Source organism: Anoplophora glabripennis, unplaced genomic scaffold, assembly GCF_000390285.2.
Source record: "Anoplophora glabripennis isolate ALB-LARVAE unplaced genomic scaffold, Agla_2.0 scaffold691, whole genome shotgun sequence".
NCBI classification, from domain to species: Eukaryota; Metazoa; Arthropoda; class Insecta; order Coleoptera; family Cerambycidae; genus Anoplophora; species Anoplophora glabripennis.
In genome coordinates, this window is record NW_019417023.1 from 94,279 (window position 1) to 116,381 (window position 22,103).

The following is a 22,103-nucleotide window of genomic DNA, read 5'->3' on the forward strand; positions in this document are numbered from 1 at the left end:
AAACGTATGAAAACATGGTCTGACCTCTGGGCCTGAAAGTCGATTTTTTTGTGTGATTGTTTTATCTATGTAACTTAATAACAAAGGCAATAAAAATCAAAATGCACGTGGCCCTTACCACTATTAAATAATTTATGTAAAAAGAGAATATTAATATTATCTCATTTAATGCTATCATTATTCAAGGTAACACCCTGTACCAAATCTTAATTAATTTGTTAATCCATTTGGAAGATATAGGTAAATAAAAATAATATAATAATAAAGTTCTAACACGCATCTGAATGTTGATTAAAATTTTGTCCACTTTTTTAACTCCCTGTATATTGGAGTAATAAACTTACCATCTCTTACAAACTATTTGAAGCAATAATGTGAAACACCTTGTTCTCAGCTCAGTAAGATGATATACGTTTCTGCGATCGGATCCATTGAGGATGTTATACATTTCAACGTATTCCTCTTGGACCACAAGTATTGTAGGTATTTCGTTAGGAATTATATACACCAAGATTAAGAATCGTAAGGTCGCCAAGAGCAAAGTAAGTTTAGTTATTTTTAAATTATGTTGCCAAATGTGGATATGTAGAATATGATTTTGTATGAATAGTTTCTTTGAAATAGTTAATGACATGATAGTATAAAGATATAATCCGAGTTAGAATAAAATAAAAAATTATTAAAATGTTACATTTCATTAATATGCACATAATCTAAAATATGTATTAGTGACGAATTAATGTAGTTCAATTCCCATTACACAATAATCCCATAAACAGGGTGTTTCTGAAATAAGTGCGTTCCTTGAAAACGGTGATAGAGGGTACAAAAATAACCAACTTTTATTAAGCGGTAACGGACCGCGTACAAACGACAAGTCTCATTTAAATTGTACTGACATTTTCCGTACATTAACACCATATCTGCTAGTTCTTGAACAGAAAACATTGTATCGTCGGCTAAGTAATACAGCAATACACAACGCACGTGCATAAGATGCGCAGGGTCGGTTTACATTTATGCTTAATTTTTCTAATTCACTGAAAGAAATGCGTTTTATTCTTTATTAGAATTCTATATGCCATTATAAGACCATTGTATACTATATGTGACAGTTAAACAGGTGAATATTGGATATAAAACGCGTATTGCTAGCACAGTTGTATAGTGACTATAAACCTTATTCTTTATTAAATTATTGTATAACTAGTATACAACGTTTTTTATACCCTTTACGAAATAATAGCAATAACTGTTATTAAAGTGTTCCATATCGTTATTAGAACATCTAGTACTGGTTATAAGTTTTATAATAATAAATGTATTAAACTGTTGTATACTCTGTATGAGTTAAAAACATATGTCATTAAGTTTTCAGAAATTTTATTGGATAACTGTAATTACAAGCTAAGGTTCTAATGTAAACATACATAAAACATACTTTTAAGCATTAAAAATGATGACAAATCGCTCCCAAAACTGTCCAGTTTATTTTCTTAGCAACGATGCACCCGTATTTTCTTGTATTACATGAGAATTTGCACTATAACTCTTCCACCTTAAGAATGAAGCATCCCCAGAAAGGTTGAGCTTCTTTCCATATAATTTTATTTCCTCTGGTTGATTGACTTTATACCCATGCTCTTCTTTGTCACCGTTAACCTTCTGTTCCTCCATCTTATGTAAAACTTAACATCAGCGATTTCTAATAGGACCTACAAAATAATAATTTTTAAGATTTAGACAAGATTTACATTTGAAAAAACAAAACAATTACAAGCCATAAAACAGTTAGATACTTACATAATAATTTTCCATTTCACACAACGCGATATGATCATGTATCCCACAAAACATGTGCATATACTGTCCATTTTCATCAAACTAGACGTGTGTAAGTCGATGCACAGCGGACTGTCGGAAATTTTACGATTGTTGTATTTTCTCTTCTTGAGTAAAGATAATAAAGACGTTGTGGTTTTGTGTGTTTATTTTGACAATGATTGAACATGTATGGACAATAAAAGTGGACTGTATAAGATAGTTGAGTACCGTTCTGCTTCATGCATAGCATGCTACTGAAATCTTAGAAGGGATGAGCTCGTGCGGCGAACCCTAAATCAGCGGCTGGAATAGCCAGGTTTCTTATTGAGTCGGCGCACTTCGCTCTCGGGTCTGACATATGATTATTATTACAAGACTATGAATATAACTTAACAACGATCATAACCGATTATGCACCGAGAGGTGACGATCACTTAACCATTATAAGATGCGTTTTACACGTTAAAAACGGAAACATATTCAGTATAAGAACGAATAATTCTGTTAATACAATTGTTATATACAAATTCGGATACTGGTCTTTATACAACAAATCTTCCCTACTATACAACTGGAATATAAAGTCTATAACACCTAATAATGTATAAGTAATTCATTATAACCTTTATTTCATAGATCCATAAGGTGTATTAAGCACCTTCCAGTTAAATTCATTGAATAAGGAGTATGGAGATCATTGATTTTTTTTAATAAAAGTTGTATATTGGTTATAAAAGTTTTAATATGCGCTATACACATTATTCTAGATAAACAGTTTAATAAGCCCATTTCTTTCAGTGTAATTTCCTCGAAAACAGGAGCATTTTCACCAACAGTTGCTTATTAAAAGTTGTTAATTTTCGTGCTCTCTATCACCCTTTACAAGATACGCACTTATTTTAGAAACACCCTGTATGTACGAATATTAAGAAATAGTTACCTAAAAATTAAATTTCTTCATTAAGTAATTATTAAAATACAAAATATTTTCTGAAAGTGAAAGAGCTAATCAATAAATCAGTAAACGAAACATTATCCATATTATCAGATTTAAGTTTAACTTTTCTTTCTTATATAGATTAAAAGAGAAAGTATTGTTTGGTATCCATTTAGTTAGTACATGTGAAACAAAAAAAAATATATGCATACCTATATTTGATGGACACTATAGCTCATATTAATTATTTATTTTTAGATCTTATCGCTGTCGTATCTATTATTGTTGTTTGCTTTACCCTCTGCAGCAATTTTGATATCAGGAAAGCAGTTCAAAGGTATTACTGCAGCAATCTTAGGTCCCTTAGTTAAACCCTTATTTACTAGTGGCATTGGAATTGGAATTTTAGGAATGTCACATAATATTGGAGGTATACTGTCTATCTTCTTATACATTATCTATTACAGACAATTGATTGATTTTATTATTAATAAATACATAACAAAATTGGAAGATCGATCAAATTGGTATTAAGCAAACACAAACAAATCCCATAATTTAAAAAAAAATCACATGAATTTAAACAATGTTCTTCGATACCAAAAATTACAGTGCATTATTAATGTGATTAGAAAATGCTATATTCAAATCAATTAATACACGCAACTTTTTTATTCCGGCAACTACTTATTTTTAATCTCGAATTGTCCACAGTATAATCAAAATTCACTTATAATACACCAATCTACGAAAATAATATGTTTCTTAATAAGAAGTATGTACTGAACAACCTAATGAAAAACCTAATTAAAACTTTCACAGTTTCTACAATAACATTTTGTTTTAGGAATCATGAAGCGCTTGTGCGAAAACAGATACGTGGTGCTAATGAGTAATTTCTCATTTTCTATATACGTTTTCCAGATGTTAATAATATTTTCTAAAGGAACTGGTTCATATTCTATGATGGAATATGGAGTTACACAAATGGTAATAACATTTTGAGAAACATTTTTAACTAACAGTCCAATAAAATACTTACGTTTTTTTTAGTTTAAATCTTTTCTCTTTTTCGATGCTCCAGTATCTATAATAGTTGGAGTTGTCGGTGCGCTGATATTTGAACAACCTGGGATTAATTTGCAAAAAAATTTTTTACCTCGACTGACATATGGTAGAGGGAAGCAGCAAGATTAATATAATGTATTTTTGGTGTAAATATTTTGTTACAATTATTCTATTTATTGACCTCAGTCCTTTTTTAGTAAAGATGTTAGCATTTTTTAATAATAAAACATACAATTTTTTTAAGGTGTAATCATTTATTTGCAGTGCAGTATAGGTACAATATATAGAATTCAATATGTTCAATACAACGGTGTGTTAAGTCTGGCTTAAAGAATACTATTCATGGTGTGCCCCAGGGCTCAGTGCTATTTTTAATTTACATAAACGACTTTCCAATTTCTTTAGATGGAAATATTAATAGTGTGTTATTTGCTGACGATACTAATATAACCTATAGAAATAAAGAGTTTTATTAACAGAGAAATCATCTCAAATTCAGTCAAGGGCAAGTGATTGGTTTGCTTCTAATAACTTGAGTTTGAACAAGTCGAAAACGGTGACCATGGTTTTTATCCTACGAAGTGGAGAACATTTAAATAATCCAGATTTTGTTAAATTCTTAGGAGTACACCTAGACTCTAAATTGTTATGGGACCAGCATGTCAATTATATTTGTTCCAAAATATTAAAGCATCTATATTTGCTCCGTACTCTCTCATATAAAGTATCCAGAAATATTTTAATAACAGTATATCATAGTCTCATTCACTCTGTTTTGTCTTATGCAATCCTTGTTTGGGGTCACGCTCCCTCGAGCCGGCAAGTGTTTTCACAACAGAAAAAGGCTATCAGGGTGATATCGAATTGATATCCTCACATGTACTTATATATTCCGCTGTATTATGTATGTTAGAAACAATATAGAGTCATTTAACTGTAATCATGAAATTCACACTTATAATACCCGCAATAGGAACTACCTCTCAAATAAACATCTAAAGGCCGATTTACATCAGACAAGCGAATACTCATTCTATCCCCACTGTATCAAATTCATTTAGTGTAAACAAACGTAGAGCATTCTTTCATTGTTTTGTTTGCGTTCGTAAAGATTCTATGGAATATTCTAAGAATGCTCGCTCGCTCAGATGCTTAGAGCGTCCTTGCGTGTTCGGACGTGCTCGCTCCCCGGAGTGGTCTCTTCAAAGTGTTCTTGTGTTCGAGCGATCTGAATTTCATCGATTCAACTATGGATTGGTCTCAAGAAAAATGCCTATTTATGATAGAAGCCTACCGAAATTCCAGATGTCTGTGGGATCCTACGTTTGAAAACTATAAAAATACAGGATGCTTGGCAGGAAATCGCAAATATCGTAGAACGTCATTCTACAGAAATTTTGGAATTGACCACTTTCTTCTTGTTCTTGCATATCTGTCATTGTTCCACCTACATTATCCAAAATCCTTCACTGCATTAAATTTGTCACCCACCAACGTCTCTCTTCCTTCCTTCTTTTCTTTTTGAGTTTTTGAGACAAAATGATAAATGCAGCACTTGCAATTATAATATTGCTGTCAGAGTCGGCCATAGCGAAGCACTACCAACCACAGAATTGACACATAGGACGTAGGGAGTAGCTTATAGCGACCAACTTAACCTCATTTCTCAACGAGCTGTATAGCAGCTGTCAGTTTCAATAACGTTAATAACTATATAACTTTATTTTAAAGAATAATCGTGATAACAATAACAAACAATTAAAGGAGCTGCTGAAAGTGTCCCCCTCCTTGTTCCAAGCACTTTTCATACCTGTTCCTCAAAGAATTAAAGAATTTTCTAAGATGCTCGGGGTATTGTTAATTTCACGAATCTTGTCTATAAGTCGAGCCTGCAGATGGTTTAAATCAGGAATAGGCAGTTCAAAAATAGTGTTTTTAAGGTAAGGCCACAAAAAGAAATCACACGTCGTAATATCACATGACCTCGGTGGAAATTCGTGTTCAGCATTGAGACTTATTAGTCGATTTTGGAAAACTTCCATCAACATATTCATCGTCTCGCCTGCCGTATGTGCCCTTGCGCCATCTTGTTGAAAGTAAAAGTTTGTAATTTCGTTTTCTTCCAGCTGGTTAACAAAAGGAGCGATAATTTCTTCTCTATACCTTTGGGCAGTAAGAGTACCATTAAAAAAAATAGGTCCATAAATCCTCCTTCGATTGAGAGCACACCAAACTCCAATTTTTTGAGCGTGTAGAGGGCCCTCGACAAAAAAGTTATCTGGTTTTTCAGAAGACCACATTCTCATATTCTGTGAGTTTAGGTAACCACTTAAATGAAACCAGGCTTCATCAGAAAAAAAGGTGATATTATGAAGTTCACCGTAGTTGTTTAAAAACCATTCACAAAATACAGCCCGTCGCGGAAAATCAACTTCATCAAGTTCTTGCTGACAAGTTAAACGATAGGAGAACAAACGCAAATCTTTTTTTTATCACTGTGTGGCAGGTACCGACTGATACTCCCAACATTTGTGATAAAACACGTACAGAAGTTCTTGGCGCATTTTCCTTTATTTGTTGGACATTTTCTTTTAATTCTTCAGTCCGCTTTTTAGGTTGGCCGCTTCCTTCTTTTCTTGTTACACTGCCCGTTTCAAGAAAAATATTAACACAACGCTGAAGTGCACTTTGAAAAATTTTGTACTCAACAACGCCGGGAAATTGATTTTGAAATTCTATGAAACATTCCTCAATAGAATACTTCCATATTCCATCAATCTTGCGTCCATTTCTAAAGTAGGACTCTTATGATAAACACTTTTTGTTCTTGAGAAAACACCATTTTAAACGCTTTTTAAAACGAAAATATTCAAATTGATAGCGGCGATTTAGCGCTTTGACAGATGACGTTTAAGTTCATTTGCTATACGCTACGCCCTACGTCCAAATTTTCAGAACCAACTTGACCACGTTTTTATTTGAACGCTCGTTATGAAGCGAAAAATCAGTAAGTACAAAACATGAAGAAAGATAGTCGCAAGGCACATTTTGTAAGGACTTGTAGTCTTATTTTGTAACAAATATTATGTGTCACGTTGCTGTTTACGTGATAGGCTGCAAGTACTGCTATTGAATAGAGATGACCCTAACAACCAATATCATTGGTATTATTGTCCCCCTTTTTTTTCTTTATAGAACGTATTCTACGAAACTATAAAAACAGAAGTAGGTTAAATATTTACTAAAGAATTAGTATCCCATTGCTGGTCAGTTTTTATAGGGACCATTCTTGGCGGTTTATTTGGTGAAGTTATATGGCCCTGGATCTCGTACCAATTCACACAATGTACAACTGCACAACGTTTGAGTTTTTGCCCGAGTATTTTTCGCCAAAATTTTGAACTGTGTATAGTCCGGCAAGGCTATTTTCCCGATACTTTCACACTTCACTGACCGATATAGGATAATTTTGCAAGCGCTACATAAAACATTGGGAAAACGTTCATCCTGTTCAGTATAATTCACACATTTTTTTAGATTCACACATAAACTACCACTGATTTTGACCATTTGTTTCTTCTTCTGCAGGCAGAGAAAACATATCCGCTCCCGATTTTCTTGATGGGTTCCTGCATGATCCTTTGATCTTCTGTCCATACTATCACAAGTGTAACATACTTTTCTCGGTTGCCAAATTTTTGTAACCTCCCTGCTCGGGTTTGCCAAATTTTTGTAACGCACTTTCCTGCGGTTTCGGTTCTGGTGGTGGTGACGGTTAGTTACGTTACTTATGGCCGACCCCGGTATACTACCAACTCTAAACGGAATCTTAATTCACAATTGCGAATTCTAATTTACTGGATTTATTGACGTCACTGACGTCCTTATTTGGACGCCTAATTTTATGACGACCCTTGACTACTAGTTTATCGGCAGCGGTGGTTGGCAGCCGGCGGTGGTGAGTGACGTCACAGGAACGTACTCCGGATTGAATCTTTTTGTTTGGTTTTTGTCTCGGGCGCCAGTTTCCCAATCGGTTACGTGGGGGAAACTCCACGTGAAACCTACCCTCGGTTTAGAGTAAGTACTCGGGATAGCTGCAGTGAAGAAAGTTTAATTCCAGGGGTCTGTTATATTTCTCTTAATTTCAAGCAAAGTAGTTCTCTGAGTGTAGTGTTATTTTCCTTTCAAAATAAACGGTCTTATCAGTGTAGGTCACAAAAAGATAAGCGGACCCCTTTTTTACTGATCGGAATTTTATCAACTTTGTCGGCGTTAAGAATGAATACAAACGGGAATTATATTTACTAGATTTATTAATCAGGCCTATTGAATTTGAAACAAACAAACAAAAGTAAAACAGATTCTAATTACAATTATTATTACTAACTAAAACCAGGTATATACAATAAATTTACAAGCGGTGTAAGAATGAAATAAAATGGGTTAGAGCAATTATTATTTGTACGACGGATTTAAAATGCCGATACGGTTTTTCGGAGCTGTAAATAAATACAAATTAGTCAAAAGATCAGGACACAAAATCGGTACGGTAGAAAACGGAGTCTTTGGCGTTTGGTTTATTTAATAAACAATCTAAGACTTTACGAAACGGTACGCCAGAATAATATTCGGTTTTAAATTTCGGTCGGTGCTAGAAAGGGAAAAATAAGATTAATAAATTAGAGCAATAAATAAATTGTTCCCAATGGTTCTGAAACAGAAAAATAATTACGGGTGACTCTAATTCTACAAATAAATATCGGCGGCAGTTTCTAGCAAAGCGACGGAAATTAAGCGGAAATGCGACCAGCCAGGAGAAAAAGCCAAGCAAAGCGGTTTAGATCAGGCACAAATAAGCAAACGGTAATCAGGAAAATGATGTTGTTGGTAAACAGGAGGCAAAGTCTGGACGAGGTGCGAGTTCAAATGCGGGGCGGCCGACAGACTTCTCCCGGAAGCGGTGGGTGGCCCAGCCAAACTTCGGGGGTCTATCCGTCGTTGCACAGCCGACACACAACGTCTTCTACTGGCGGTGGGTGGCCCAGCCAAACCAGCAGTTTCGGTTATTGTGCCCTACAGCGTTTATCTAGCTTGGGCGGTGGGTGGCCCAGCCAAACCTTCGCCGACAACGCTGCTGCTGTACACTTCGACACCTTCACGTCTTCTACTGGCGGTGGGTGGCCCAGCCAAACCAGCAGTGTCAGTAAAGGGGCTCACAACGTTTGTCGAACGAGGGCGGTGGGTGACCCAGCCAAACCGTCGCCGATAACGCTGCTGCCGTACGGACCTGCACTCAACGTCTTCCACTGGCGGTGGGTGGCCCAGCCAAACCAGCAGTTCGGTCGATGTGACTAACAACGTTCGTCGAACGAGGGCGGTGGGTGACCCAGCCAAACCTTCGCCGACAACGCCGTGGTCGTACTGTCTTGCCAGAGTTCAAAACGGCCAGACTTGTACCATAGCAGGACAAGTGAGAATAGGAAAATACAATTTGCTTACTTATTCCGGACGGTTGCTTCTGGCGGCTAACTCCTTGGGTCGGGTGGCGGTCTCTGGTCGGTCTTCAGGTCTTCGGGGTGGTCCTCGGGCTGGTGTTGGAACTGGAGCTCTTCGAGTTCTGGCAGCGAACTCCTTGGATCGGGTGGCGGTCTCTGGTCGGTGTTCAGGTCCTCGGGGTGGTCCTCAGGCTGGCGTTGGAGGTCTTCGAGTTCTGGCAGCGAACTCCTTGGATCGGGTGCAGGAACGGTTGTTTTATTGCCTCAATCCCCCCTTGACTAGGCAGGAGTGGGGCAACGGACGGTTTCGGCTCGACTCGCGGTTAATTGCTCTCACCCAATTAAACCAATTTCATAAATAAATAACGGAACCCTTACGAAAACTTGGAATGAATAATGGTTCATTACACAAGAAATTGAAATTTCGAAGAGAACAATTACAACTTCACAGTCAAAGGGTCGAAGACTATCTGGAGTTTTAACTAATTTCACGAATAAAATTGATCATTCGATCTGGAGTATCACAAAACGTAAGCAAACAATCGGGGGTGGGGGTTGGCGATAGTTCAATGACCTCGCAAATCAAACAAGGATGGAAATAAATGACATGATTCTCGCTTGTTGACGTACTACCGCAAAACTCACTCGAATGAAAAATCATTCTTTCAAATTTTTTCTATTTTAACCTGTTTCTGAGAATCGTCAATGAATATCTCCGGTTTTAGTGAAAGGGGCAATTTAAAAAACATGCTTGTAAATGTTTGTGTGCTAGTGTAAACTTTCAGGAAAACGTCATTTTTGCCAAATTGGGGAAGTTTGGCAACTAAAAGTGAGCGAAAGGTAGAAAAATCCCGATATTTCGAACAGTGAATTTTTCTTCGTTGAAAAAGGGCGTTTCTTCTAAAACGGCTCTAAGGATTACGGTGGATTTTTTTTTCTGGCCTTCTTATGACTTCAGGAATCGAATGCCGAAAGAAAATCGGTGGTGCTAAAACTTCGCATTTAAGTCATGTTCAAGCCCACCGTGAATTTTTTGTATCTATACTAAAATTTAATTGATACAAATTTAAAATCTATGCAGTCTAAGCAGCTAAAGTTTTGTGCATTTTTCTCAGTAACTGTATTTTATCACTTACCGCCTTTTTACTAAGGACGGCAGTATTGGCAATTACATGCGTCGAATAGAAGCCGAGTTATTGCGTCTGAAGTGACAGTATGTTTGTGTCATCGGTACAAAAATGAGCATCGAACAAAGAGCTACAACAAAGTTTTGTTTTAAACTTGGTAAAACTTTTACCGAAGCAAACAAAAGACAAACCAAGTTTACGATGATGATTGTTTATCCCATGGCATGAGTGGTATTATACCTGGTTTGAAAACGGTTGTGAGCACATAAATAATGAGCAACATATCGCCGAAATCTGTGATCACTGCAGATTCTATCAAAACTGTGCGTGAATTCATCAAAAATCAGCCAAAAGCTTCTTTGAAACTCATGGAATTGGAAATGAGTATATCAAAAACATCAATTTATCGTGTTTTGGCCGGAAACCATATGCCAAAGTGCCGAGTGGAAGGCGTTTGCATCAAAACCATTGTTTTCATTTGTTCTTACCTTACTTCTACTTTTCCTTTGAAATTTGACATCGTGCATGATACTTAAATTCTCTGTATGACGAGATTTTTTTTTTACATTTTAAGAGGATATATCAAAGAATTCATGATATTTGAGTGGTAGTAAAAAAAAGGTAAAACGTAAAACATATTCCACTTTATTGTTGAAAAATGTATTAGTATTGATCATTATAATGTTCAAAATATATAAAAAATTAACATAGTATAAAATTTATATTATACAACACAAATTAGTATAGAATGAGCACAAAGTTATAAAGTATTTAAAATATAACATTTTAACTTATGTCTGCAACTTGACAGACTCTATTTGTGGGGGGTTAAGAATATGTATCAGCGTACAGCCCGTCCACTTCCGAAAATCTAACTGAACGGTACAAGCATTTTTCGTAATTTTGAAATAAAATACAATGCATCCCTTGTTATTTAATCAAACAATAATAGAAATGACAAAATAATATTAATTTACTATAGTAATTCATTTTATTGACCCTTTAGTCGCTGGTCTTTCCTACGTGGTATTTGTGGCAAGAATAATTTTTGTAAATTAATTCCAGGCCGCTCGAAAATTAACGTGCAAATAATTCCAACCATTATTGAAACTGGTGCATCAATAAACAAACAGTATTTTACCTGGAAAGAGGAAAATGGTATTTACTCAAAATCCTATAAGTGGCACTAAATTAAAATTTATTACCATCTTGGTAAATTCCATCAATGAGTACGTTCCAGTTCCTTTATAAGAAAATATAACAATAAACTGAAATACGTAAGTCGTGAATGAGAAATTACTCATCACCATGACATATTTATTTTCACATATACGTTTGATAAGGCCTAAAACAAACAGATTAATTAAATCTTACAAAAATATAGGTATTTAAATTTTTGTTTAATACATTACAGTTATCGTTATTGAATGATGGCACAACAAAAAAATTTATTTTTTTAAAGTCATTGTTGATTACGTAAAATCACAAAAAGATCTTACCTCCCATATTATGTGACATTCCTAAAATTCCGATCCCAATGCCTAGAGAAAATAGGGGTTTCACCAAGGATCCCACAATTGCTGCCCGCATCCCTCTGAATTCATGTCTTGCTACAAATATTACTGCAGAAGGCAGACCAAAAGATATTAAAACCCATAATATGGATATAATCTAAAAAAACCTAATATATTTTGAATCTGTAAATAGGAGTAAATATTAGCCAGATAAATATTATCTACCTTTAGTCGTATTGACTAAGCAATTTTAAAAATACATTTTACGAAAGTCTTAATGGTATAATTCAAAACGTGGTGTATATTTTTGGAATCTGAGCAGTGATAAGGAACAAACGTTATTGGGGACGCAGAGTTATGCTACTAACGTCATGACTGATAACCTTTTAATTTTACTCTAAACCCTTAGAATATATAGGCACACAAAAAAAGTCCGAATACAAGAGTGCCACATATCATTTCTCAATTCGATGCGCTGATCATGATTCTATATTGTCGGAGAAAAGAGAAATTTTTAGGTGAAACTGTTTTTTTCCTATATTTTGTCCATATATTTTCGTAGTATTTTGAGGCGCTGAATACGATGGCATTAGTAAAATTTACCTCTGACCTCGATATTTCTCAGAAAATACAAAATTACTGTTTTTTTACATACCTGAAATAATTACTACAGAAGATGATAAAGAAAGATATATTCTTCATTATCGCAATTTAAAACAAGCCAATATTTTAAGATTAAAAGTTGAAAAAATTCATAGAATTTTAAAAGTTCTTGGATGAAAATATATGTTGACTACATAATGAAGAGAATTGAGCAAAACTTTTTATATATTGATGAAATTATGCTATTTTTGAAGAAATCATGGAAAATATTAGAAAATATAAAGACGTAAAGTTCGTCACTAGACCGTTAGGTAGATATGACGCAAACTATTATATTTTAAATTTTCACAGTTGTACAATTTTTGATAAAGATATGGTTATAATAATTGAAATAAAACGATTAAACATTACCTTTAATGCATTACATTTAATATGTAGGATTTAGTATATTAGATGTTTCGAAATGGGGAAAATTCAGTAAATTTTCAAAAACGTTCTTATTTTGTATACACAAAGTATTGCTCATGATTAGGTGATCCTCAAAAATCAATCCGTTGAGCAGATTTCAGACTATATGATTTTGAAAATGCGAGTATTTGTCCCAGCCGTGGCAATGCAGTGACGTCACCGCATGGGACAGTCAGCCGGCTTGGCGGTACTTCAAGATGAGTTTCTGCATCTACAGAATGTTTTAGCGTTTGTGCATATTAAATTTAAAAAATCGAAGCAAATTTCGTAAAAGCAGATTCTTCTAATTTGCCAGAAGTAGGTTTGTTAATGGTTATGGATTTTTTAAATAAAAACCACGACTTTATCAGTGCTGAAATGAGAGGAGTGAAAATGCAAAGGTTACGTTTCAATAACGTGTAAAGCTTCTTTAAAGTACGTTTGTAGCGAAAGTTTTGTTGTACAATATGTACAACATGTTTCTGTACAATAAGAATAGTAAATCAGAATAAGGATTTTGCGTTTAATTGTACGAAACCGTTTCTGTTTCAAAGATTTACCTAATCAAATAAAAAATTCATACTACTATCTTTATTCCCATGGAAACTACATAAAATCTACCTAATATCTTATAAATATATTAATAATATAATATTTATTATGTATTTTTATATAAATTCTTATTACCTATAGATATTTGTATAATATCCACAAAAAAAATCAACAATGGAAAACTCAACTGTATAGTGTTTCTAGAGGATACAAACGTATTTATTACATACCTAAATTACGCATGGTAGTTTTGTTGCTTTCAAAATAAGTCATTTTTCAAATAAAATATATTAAAAAAAAACAAATCAAAGTAGAGATTAATAGACTATTGATTTTAGATTCGCACGTCAGAATTATGGAAACATTATTATTTTCTTAGGCGTCTTCACACTAGTGCTCTCACACTGGGGAACAATGCAATATTTGTAATTTTTTTTCTGTTCTGCGTCTTCCATATTGCTAACAAAGTTCGGTATCTTAACGTACTCAATCGAAACTTAACAGGCAACTAAAACCCGACTACCCGACTGACTGACAACACACGCAAGCATGCGGCATCGGTTTCCCATGCGGTGACGTCACACCCTCGGGTTCAGCGGGTACTTAGTGTACCAGTTTATAATTGTTTTTAATGACTTGTAGGCGATATAAAATTCTAATTTTCTGCAGAGAACCTTAAAATTGCAATATCTTTCCGTTAAGCAAATAAAAAAAAATTGCTGAATGAGCCCATTGTGCATGATTTTTATTACAACTACATTAAAAACAAATTTAACCAAAAAGCACAATTACTTACACCGACACTGGTACTTGAATATGTCATTACTTTGTTGACGACATATTAAAGATAAGAGATTAAATTAGTAGTAATTACTTTTTTAATTTTCAGGTATGTAAAAAAGCAGTAGGTAATTTAGAATTTTCTGCGAAATATCGAGGCCAGAGGCAAATTTTACTAATGGCATCGTATTAAGCGCCTCAAAATACTACGAATGTGACAATTTGAATAAAATTTAGGAAAGTTTTGACCCATATTTGGTTCTGTTTCACCCAAAAATTTCAGTTTTCTCCGAAATTTGTCGTAAAGTCATGAATTTTGACTACAGGATTGTGTTCAGCGCATCGAATTTCTTCGGAAATGATATGGGGCACCCTTGGGTTTGGACTTTGTTTTTGTGTCGCTGTGTTACCTAGTACACACCTGTCGAATTCCTTTACCTTAGTATTAAATTGTATTAAATTAGATGGACTTACTTTGTTATTGACGTTATGTCCATTCTTATATTTGGAGTATATAATTCCCAATAGAATGCCTACTAAGCTTGTAGTCCAATTGGAATATGTTGAACTGTATAATATCCTTGACGGTTCCGAATAAAAAAAGTTGTGTTTTATTTGTATTAGCCTGAAAGTGACTAAATTTTATAAGATAGAGGATAGTTTTGTAGGTTTCTTTTATGAACATTTTATAATTCTTTGTAATTTATTTTCTTTGCTGCTATTGAATCAGATACTCCGATTTTCAAAGTACTTACTTTACATTGAGCCTCCAAATTATATCCATATCGTTGACGTATATGATCGATCCGTACAATAGACAGGAAAAAAATATTAGGAAGCCAACAATTTTAAATTCATCCAGTTTAAATTTGAAAATGACACATATTGTTACTACTGCCATAATGTACAGTTGAAAATCCACAGACAAATACCACAAAGTGACAATACACTGTAAAAAATACTTTACAATGAAAATATATAGGGTGTTAATAAACTTATATCAGGAACTTTTTATCACTTGACAGAAGGAAAAACTTGTTTTAAATACAATGGGAATTGTTTAACTTTAGGCTTCGCTGGAAATTGTTGTGTTAGGGAGAGGAATGTTACTAAGTAACAAGAACAATGGTGACCTTGATATTCCAATGCATGGTCCTATTGCATTAATTTTATGTCTGGTGTAAACGCATTTCTTTTTTAATTAAAATAGGTTTTGTCGTCTAGTGTACTTAAAAATTTACTGCAAAACACAAACTAATAAATATTAATTAACATTAACAGAAATAATTGAAAAATATCAATAAATTTCATTATTCATTACGTATATTTGGAACAATTTTGTTGCAATTAGGAAAGATTAATCGGCATAACTATCTTTTAAAATAGTTGGCACACAATACAAATCAAAAGAACACATTGTTTTATATAAATAGGTTGAGCAAGCCAGTTATATTAAAAAGAAGTCTCTTCTGTTCTGTGGATCCATGACTGCGGCGGGATTTTTCAATTTAATTTAAAGAGGTTATTTCTTTGCACCTTTATAAGCAAAATATATAAAGTTGTTCTTTGTCCCCAATAAAATTGAAAACTACTTTACTAATACAGATAACGTAGTATTTAAATATACTTGCAACGAATACATAATATACAAGACAATAGTCGTTTTAAAATTGTTCGGATTTGTATTACTTTTATTAGGGTATGTTCAATTTGTAATTAAAAAAAAAGTTACTACGTGGTACAAGTTAAAGTTATTAATTTATACTATTTGCATTCATTTTAACTTTAATTTAAAAAAATTTCATAATTTAAAAGACGCTGTATTGCAAAATATTGTACTGTGTGTTCTGTTATATACTGGGTGTATTTAAATGAAAGAGCACATATGCTACTAGATATCTTTAAACCGAAATATGAAAATTAGGTCAAATCGTCAACGTCATAGTCATCGTCACCACCGTCATCATTGTTGTCGTTACCGTCGTCGATCTCATCGTTGACCTCGTCATTGTCCTCGTCGTCGCCTTAGTCGTCACCTCGTCGTCGTCATCGTGGTATATTTCTTCGTCTTCGTCTTTATCTTCCTGTTCCTCATTATCATCATCGTCATCGCCATGGGCAAGGCATCGGCATTCGCACCCGTATCCGCATTCGCATTTGCACCGCGTCAGAGTCAGCATCAACATCAGTATCAGCATCAAAATCATTACTTCACACACCTGTCTAAAATCATCGGCTACAACAAAAATATGTCAACAGCGTCGACAGCGGATGTTCGATACGCATTCTGTTTCATGCTTTCCCAAAAGAATTTTAGAGGAGTCACATTGGGACTTCACACTGGTCAACTATGAGGGAAACAGGTATGCAAAAAGTCATAAAAACTAGAGAAGCACGTGTACGCAATGAAACGTCATCTAATAAATAAGGAATAGTACTTGTTAGAAATTCTAAATATATAAATTTTACACGTGGATTTAACACATTTGGTAAATACAAGTTCTCACCCACACTTCATCAGATATTTACTGAAAATCGTTGAAATCGTGAGTGTTATAAAAATTCAGTACTCCGTCTCTTGTATAATTTGTATAATTTGGTTGATGTGTCACTTGTTGTTGAAAGCGTCTACAAACATCACGCGACTGAAAACCAATTACAATCAAAGTCTGCGCACATTGTATATGATAAAGGTTCAGTAGTTGCTCTTGTAAAATACGCCAAAGAGTAGTGTTTGAAACACCCATTTTACGCGCAATATCGAGGGTACTGCGGTTTGGGTTTTCTTCGACAAGTTGTAAAATATCTTTCTTCTTATTTAAAACACGTTGCTTTCTTAATAATTGACCTAGTTACTTCATTTTAAACAGCTGATTAAGTGGGGCGATCCTGTGTCGGCCTAACTTTCGCATAATAATCCATGATTAATTTATTGGTACACATAATAGTTTAGACCACAGGTTGCTCAATGAAAATTGTTTGAAGGAACATACTTACTTCAGAATCATCTTGTATACATCGGAGTGTTATTTGGGATCTTTATTTGTTCAGAAGGTATTTAGAAATATTCTCTTTTCTTAATTTTAACGGTCTGCATCTCAAGAAAACAAGTTGATCTAACAAACTGCTATTATTTTTTCTTTTTCTGAATCTGTTGTTAAAATTGAGCACACCCTGTATTTACTATTTTTTAATGTACGTATTGGACTCAGAATACATTTGACTTAAAATTCCATCTTGGTAAGTTAGGAGTAAATTATTTTTCTGAATATCATAAATACTTTTTTAAATACCAAGTGAAAATCATCTTTTATTCCGAACAAATTTTCTTAAAAAACTTTTACCCTATCTCTTTCTTTCAAAAGATGTAAGACGATATGTGTTGAGAAATTGAAGATACCAAGTCTGTACTGACTTTGATAGCGTTGCCGTGGAAAACAATGTTTATATTCATTACTAAAATAAAAAAATAATTAACGGGAAAATTAACACAACCATTAAAAAAATGAAAAATGAGAGATCGTTCTGATTTTTGCTGATATTCTATCCTTCAAAATGTAGAAGCAAATGATATATTCTACAATGAAATGTAAACATTAGAATTTTCTTACTTTCCAACGTTGATAAAATTAGTAAAAGGCTTGTTCAAAATAGCGGTTTTCTATTATACAGTACGCGCTAAATTATGGAATAAATTCAGTAAAAACGAAACACATTTTTTTTGGGAAAAATCCTCGAGCAGGTCGATTTTTAATTTTAAAAATATATATTTTAGCATAAAAGGCGATTTTGTTTTCGAGTAATGACGTCATCGACATTTTTTTTAAATAGCAACTCCCTATTTTTTTTCTTGATTCTGAAAGATCGTTTCATTGTCGATCCGACAGTATTAAAATGTTGCCATCTTACATAGGAAAGTTTTCGAGTAAATGACGATTGAATGTTAGAAAACGTAAATTTTATTCATTAAAAAAATAACAATTCCTATGTCAAGCAAATACAATTCATTAAGTTTTCTACCTAAATTAAGTGTTCGAATTGCCACCCACCGACTTCTTGACAATACGCAAGTCTGTGTAGAAATTCTTCTTGCACATTATGAATTATTTCTGGGGTAACTCTGTGTATTTCATCTATAATACAATTTTGGAGTTCTTCTAAATTATGTGGTCTATTAACGTACACTTTGGACTTTAAGTAGCCCCATAAGAAATAGTCCAGGGGTGTAAGATCTGGGGATCTCGCGGGCCATTCTATCGGTCCTCGTCTGCCGATCCACCTCCTAGGAAAACAATTGTCCAGAAAATCTCGAACAGGGCGCGCATAGTGCGGAGGTGCACCGTCTTGCTGAAACCATATGGTGTCATCAGGAATATCAGGGTCATTATCGTTAGGAGAAATTACTGCAAGCGCTGGAACAAGGTCATTTTGTAAAAACTAAATATATTTCTCCTGTAAGGGTTCCTTCAAAGAAGAAAGGCCGCCCTACTATTCTGTTGTCAACTATTCCAGCCCACACATTTAATATCTGTGGGTGTTGGGTATGTGTCTCTGCCATCCAATGAGTATTTTCCCGACTCCAATACCTGCAAGTTTGACGGTTTACTGTACCATTGAGACAAAACGTGGCCTCGTCTGAAAAAAGTATTTGCCGGTGTAAATCTCTATTTACTTGACATAAATCCATCATAATTTTACAAAAGTGAAAGCGGCGGTCGGGATCGTTTTCATTGAGTTCCTGCACAAGTTGAATTTTGTAGGGATGATATTTTTCCCTCCTCAGGATACGTATCACTGTGGTCTGACTAACTTTATTGGTTAATGCAACCAATCATGAAGTATTATGAGGATTATCTACCATACTTATCAAAATGTTCTGTTTGTGATCTTCAAATAATTTTTATATCGCTTACAAAACTTGGAAAACCGGTATGGTAGTGACACTTTATAAAGACTTATACACCTACGTGATCCATAAAAAACTTCAGGCATTTCGAAAAATTAAATTTGTTAACGTTTTTACTTTATTTTAATTGATTTGGGTTTTCTAACATTCAATCGTCATTTACTTGAAAACTTTCCTATGTAAGATGGCAACATTTTAATACTGTCGGATCGACAATGAAACGATCTTTCAGAATCAAGAAAAAAAATAGGGGGTTGTTATTTAAAAAAAATGTCGATGACGTCATTACTCGAAAACAAATGACGGTTGAAAATCGCCTTTTATGTTAAAATATGTATTTTTTGAATTAAAAATCGACCTGCTCGAGGATTTTTCCCAAAAAAAATTTGTTTCGATTTTACTGAATTTATTCCATACTTTAGGCGCGTACTGTATATTTTAAAGGGGAAGAGACGTCAAAAAACATTTTCATAAAAGTTGTTGAGAAAAACGAGACCTTTCATATGTTGTAAAAAATATGTGTGAAACCGCAGAAAACAACTTTGATACCACCACAGCCCTTAAGGCGGCAAATTTACCTAGATAGTAAAATACTTAGTGAGTGTATATTAATCATGCCATAAAGATCCCTACTTGTGGTTTCCAGTTAGTTATTTTTGTCTTCCTGTAATGGTAGCTAAACATGGATTTATTATTAAAAAATTGTGAAATCACCAGTTCCCAAAAGTCAACTCAATAATATTGAGGTAGCCTAATTTTTAAAATGAAATGTTGGCCAACTAAAAATGGATTTTATTGGTTTACATTAACACTGTTGATATGTGACAGAAAATATTGACATAAGTTCATTATTACCCCGCGTAATGTACCAGAGATGATCCAGAAATTGTACTTACCATATCTCCAAAATACAAGTGGTTATTCACAAAGCAAAAAGTTTTCCACCAGTTTTGTTCGCATCCTTTTTGAAACATATCATAGATATAAAAAATATGAGGTCCCTCAGTCAATTTATGCCAAGAAGTTTTCATAAAAAGTAATATTACAGTCGTACATACTCCGATCCTAAAAAATGTAAAAATTCTTACTTGTAACGTATTTTTACAATTTAATTTGGCTGACCTACATACAGTAATTGGGAGGAATCCTACAAATATGTATATTTGCAAATAGAAAATTAAAAACCAGCATTCTTGCAGATGAATGAAAATTTATTTCAGATGACTCTTTGGGATTTAAAATTCTTTTAAAATTGACGATATGGATGTATTTTTTAATGAACAAAAAGTACTATTACATAACCATAACCTGTTTTACCTGAATATAAATGGTTGGTTTATGTAAAAGCATTGTGATACGTTTTTGGGAGAAAGAACAATATGTTGAAATATTACATCTTCATATTTGTAATAGAATTACATTTCTCTTATTGTTAGTAGAAGTTCTATCTACCATTTATGATATATGAGCAAAAAGGCAAAAAATATATAAACATCACGTTACTATGCACTTTAATTCTTACCTAAAGAACCTATTAATAATGACATCAAGAGCCTGTTTAATAGTGAACTTTCCATGATCCTCATAAATGTTATATATTTGAAAAGTTACAATAAAAGAAGATATTAGGAAAAACGTCTGCACTAAGAAAACTCCTAAAACTTCAAAAATTTGCAATGGTGTAGAATTGAGCAGCTGAAATATCAACAAAATAATAGCATATTTAAATATAATTGTTTTGATTTAACATAACATTAAAATACCTAGCACTCCAGATTATTTTGTGGAGAACTGTGGGTTAAGAGTTTTTGTTTATAATTTTTAGCATTACAATATATTAAGATTACCTGCTTATTTATTTAGGAATATTCAATTATAATTGCAATATCTTGGAGTAATTATAAATGAAAATCGTAGATTTTTACTACTTAATTTTATTTCCTTCCCAACACACAGTGATAACATGCCATCAAAAAACGTTGAAATTTACTCTTTTATATCGAGCGTTGTACAAAAAAGTAAAAGAAATAAAATAGACAAAATCAATATCTATCTTAAAAAACATGCACTATTCTACATTAATCTATATACAAGGTATTTATAAAATATATAACAATAATAATTGTTATTATGTAATAATTATATACGTATATTTTGAATTATTGGAAAATGGCAAATTTTTCATTTTTTATATTAAAAAACCCATAAAATGCAGGTTGACTTTTTTATTTTTGTTCTTTCTAAAATAAATATGTATATCTACTTACTTTTTCAACTTCATTAGGATTTGAGTTGTAGATCGATACAGAACTAAATAATGTGTGTAAACAAAGAATTAGTAACATGTTGTAAAACCGAATTCCTTGGATTGACTTTAATTTGTTATAATCCTCATTTCCTTCAATATTACATATTTTTCTCCAATTTGAAGTTAATGATAATGATATTAAAACCTTGTTCTCTACAAAATAGTACAATTAGGGATTGCTAAATAAATAAATATTATTTTCTACCTTATGGTACATTGTTTTTCCACTCATAACCTATTTGACTGCAAATACTACTATGAGAAAAATATCTAGGTACATTTAACAAGAAATTTTTAATATTTTTGTTGGTCATATATTTCAAGGATATAAATTTCGCGCTTATAACAACTAAGATGTTGAACATGAAAATGAAAAGAAAACATGTATTTATTAACAATGTTTTTTGTTTAGTTTATTTTATTAACTAATATAAATAAAGTTATTACTTACGTACAAAATAGAGTGACAGGAAATTTTTAAAATTTCTTTAAGAATAATAAAATTTAATTTGCACTTCTAATATAAGCAATTTAATGAA

General features: G+C 33.2%; 2 protein-coding genes across 2 annotated transcripts; one reads left to right on the forward strand and one right to left on the reverse strand.

Moving 5' to 3' along the window:
* Positions 1-257: 257 nt before the first annotated feature.
* On the forward strand, positions 258-4,033 carry LOC108911128. Its single transcript, XM_018715966.1, has 4 exons — positions 258-542; positions 3,020-3,191; positions 3,609-3,751; positions 3,815-4,033. Exons 1-4 carry the CDS (start codon positions 438-440, stop codon positions 3,956-3,958), a joined length of 564 nt encoding a protein of 187 aa, XP_018571482.1. The 5' UTR covers positions 258-437; the 3' UTR covers positions 3,959-4,033.
* A 7,182-nt stretch (positions 4,034-11,215) lies between these two features.
* Positions 11,216-21,614, reverse strand: LOC108911132 (O-acyltransferase like protein-like). The gene is made up of 8 exons (XM_018715969.1): positions 21,524-21,614; positions 20,779-20,951; positions 20,153-20,321; positions 15,106-15,299; positions 14,825-14,975; positions 11,954-12,125; positions 11,660-11,799; positions 11,216-11,595 (listed from the first exon to the last, which is right to left on the reverse strand). Exons 1-8 carry the CDS (start codon positions 21,599-21,601, stop codon positions 11,446-11,448), a joined length of 1,227 nt encoding a protein of 408 aa, XP_018571485.1. The 5' UTR covers positions 21,602-21,614; the 3' UTR covers positions 11,216-11,445.
* Between the last annotated feature and the right edge of the window lie 489 nt (positions 21,615-22,103).

Bases quoted from the DNA above. Each gene is read 5' to 3' on its own strand.
- LOC108911132 (XM_018715969.1), bottom strand. From the start codon at position 21,601: ATGTTACTAATTCTTTGTTTACACACATTATTTAGTTCTGTATCGATC. The intron at 14,976-15,105 runs GTAAGTACTTTG...AGTCACTTTCAG, and splicing joins ATTTGGAGGCTCAATGTAAA to GCTAATACAAATAAAACACA. The intron at 11,800-11,953 runs GTAAGATCTTTT...TGTTTGTTTTAG, and splicing joins AATGTCACATAATATGGGAG to GCCTTATCAAACGTATATGT.
- LOC108911128 (XM_018715966.1), top strand. From the start codon at position 438: ATGTTATACATTTCAACGTATTCCTCTTGGACCACAAGTATTGTAGGT. The intron at 543-3,019 runs GTAAGTTTAGTT...ATTTATTTTTAG, and splicing joins GTAAGGTCGCCAAGAGCAAA to ATCTTATCGCTGTCGTATCT. The intron at 3,752-3,814 runs GTAATAACATTT...CGTTTTTTTTAG, and splicing joins AATATGGAGTTACACAAATG to TTTAAATCTTTTCTCTTTTT.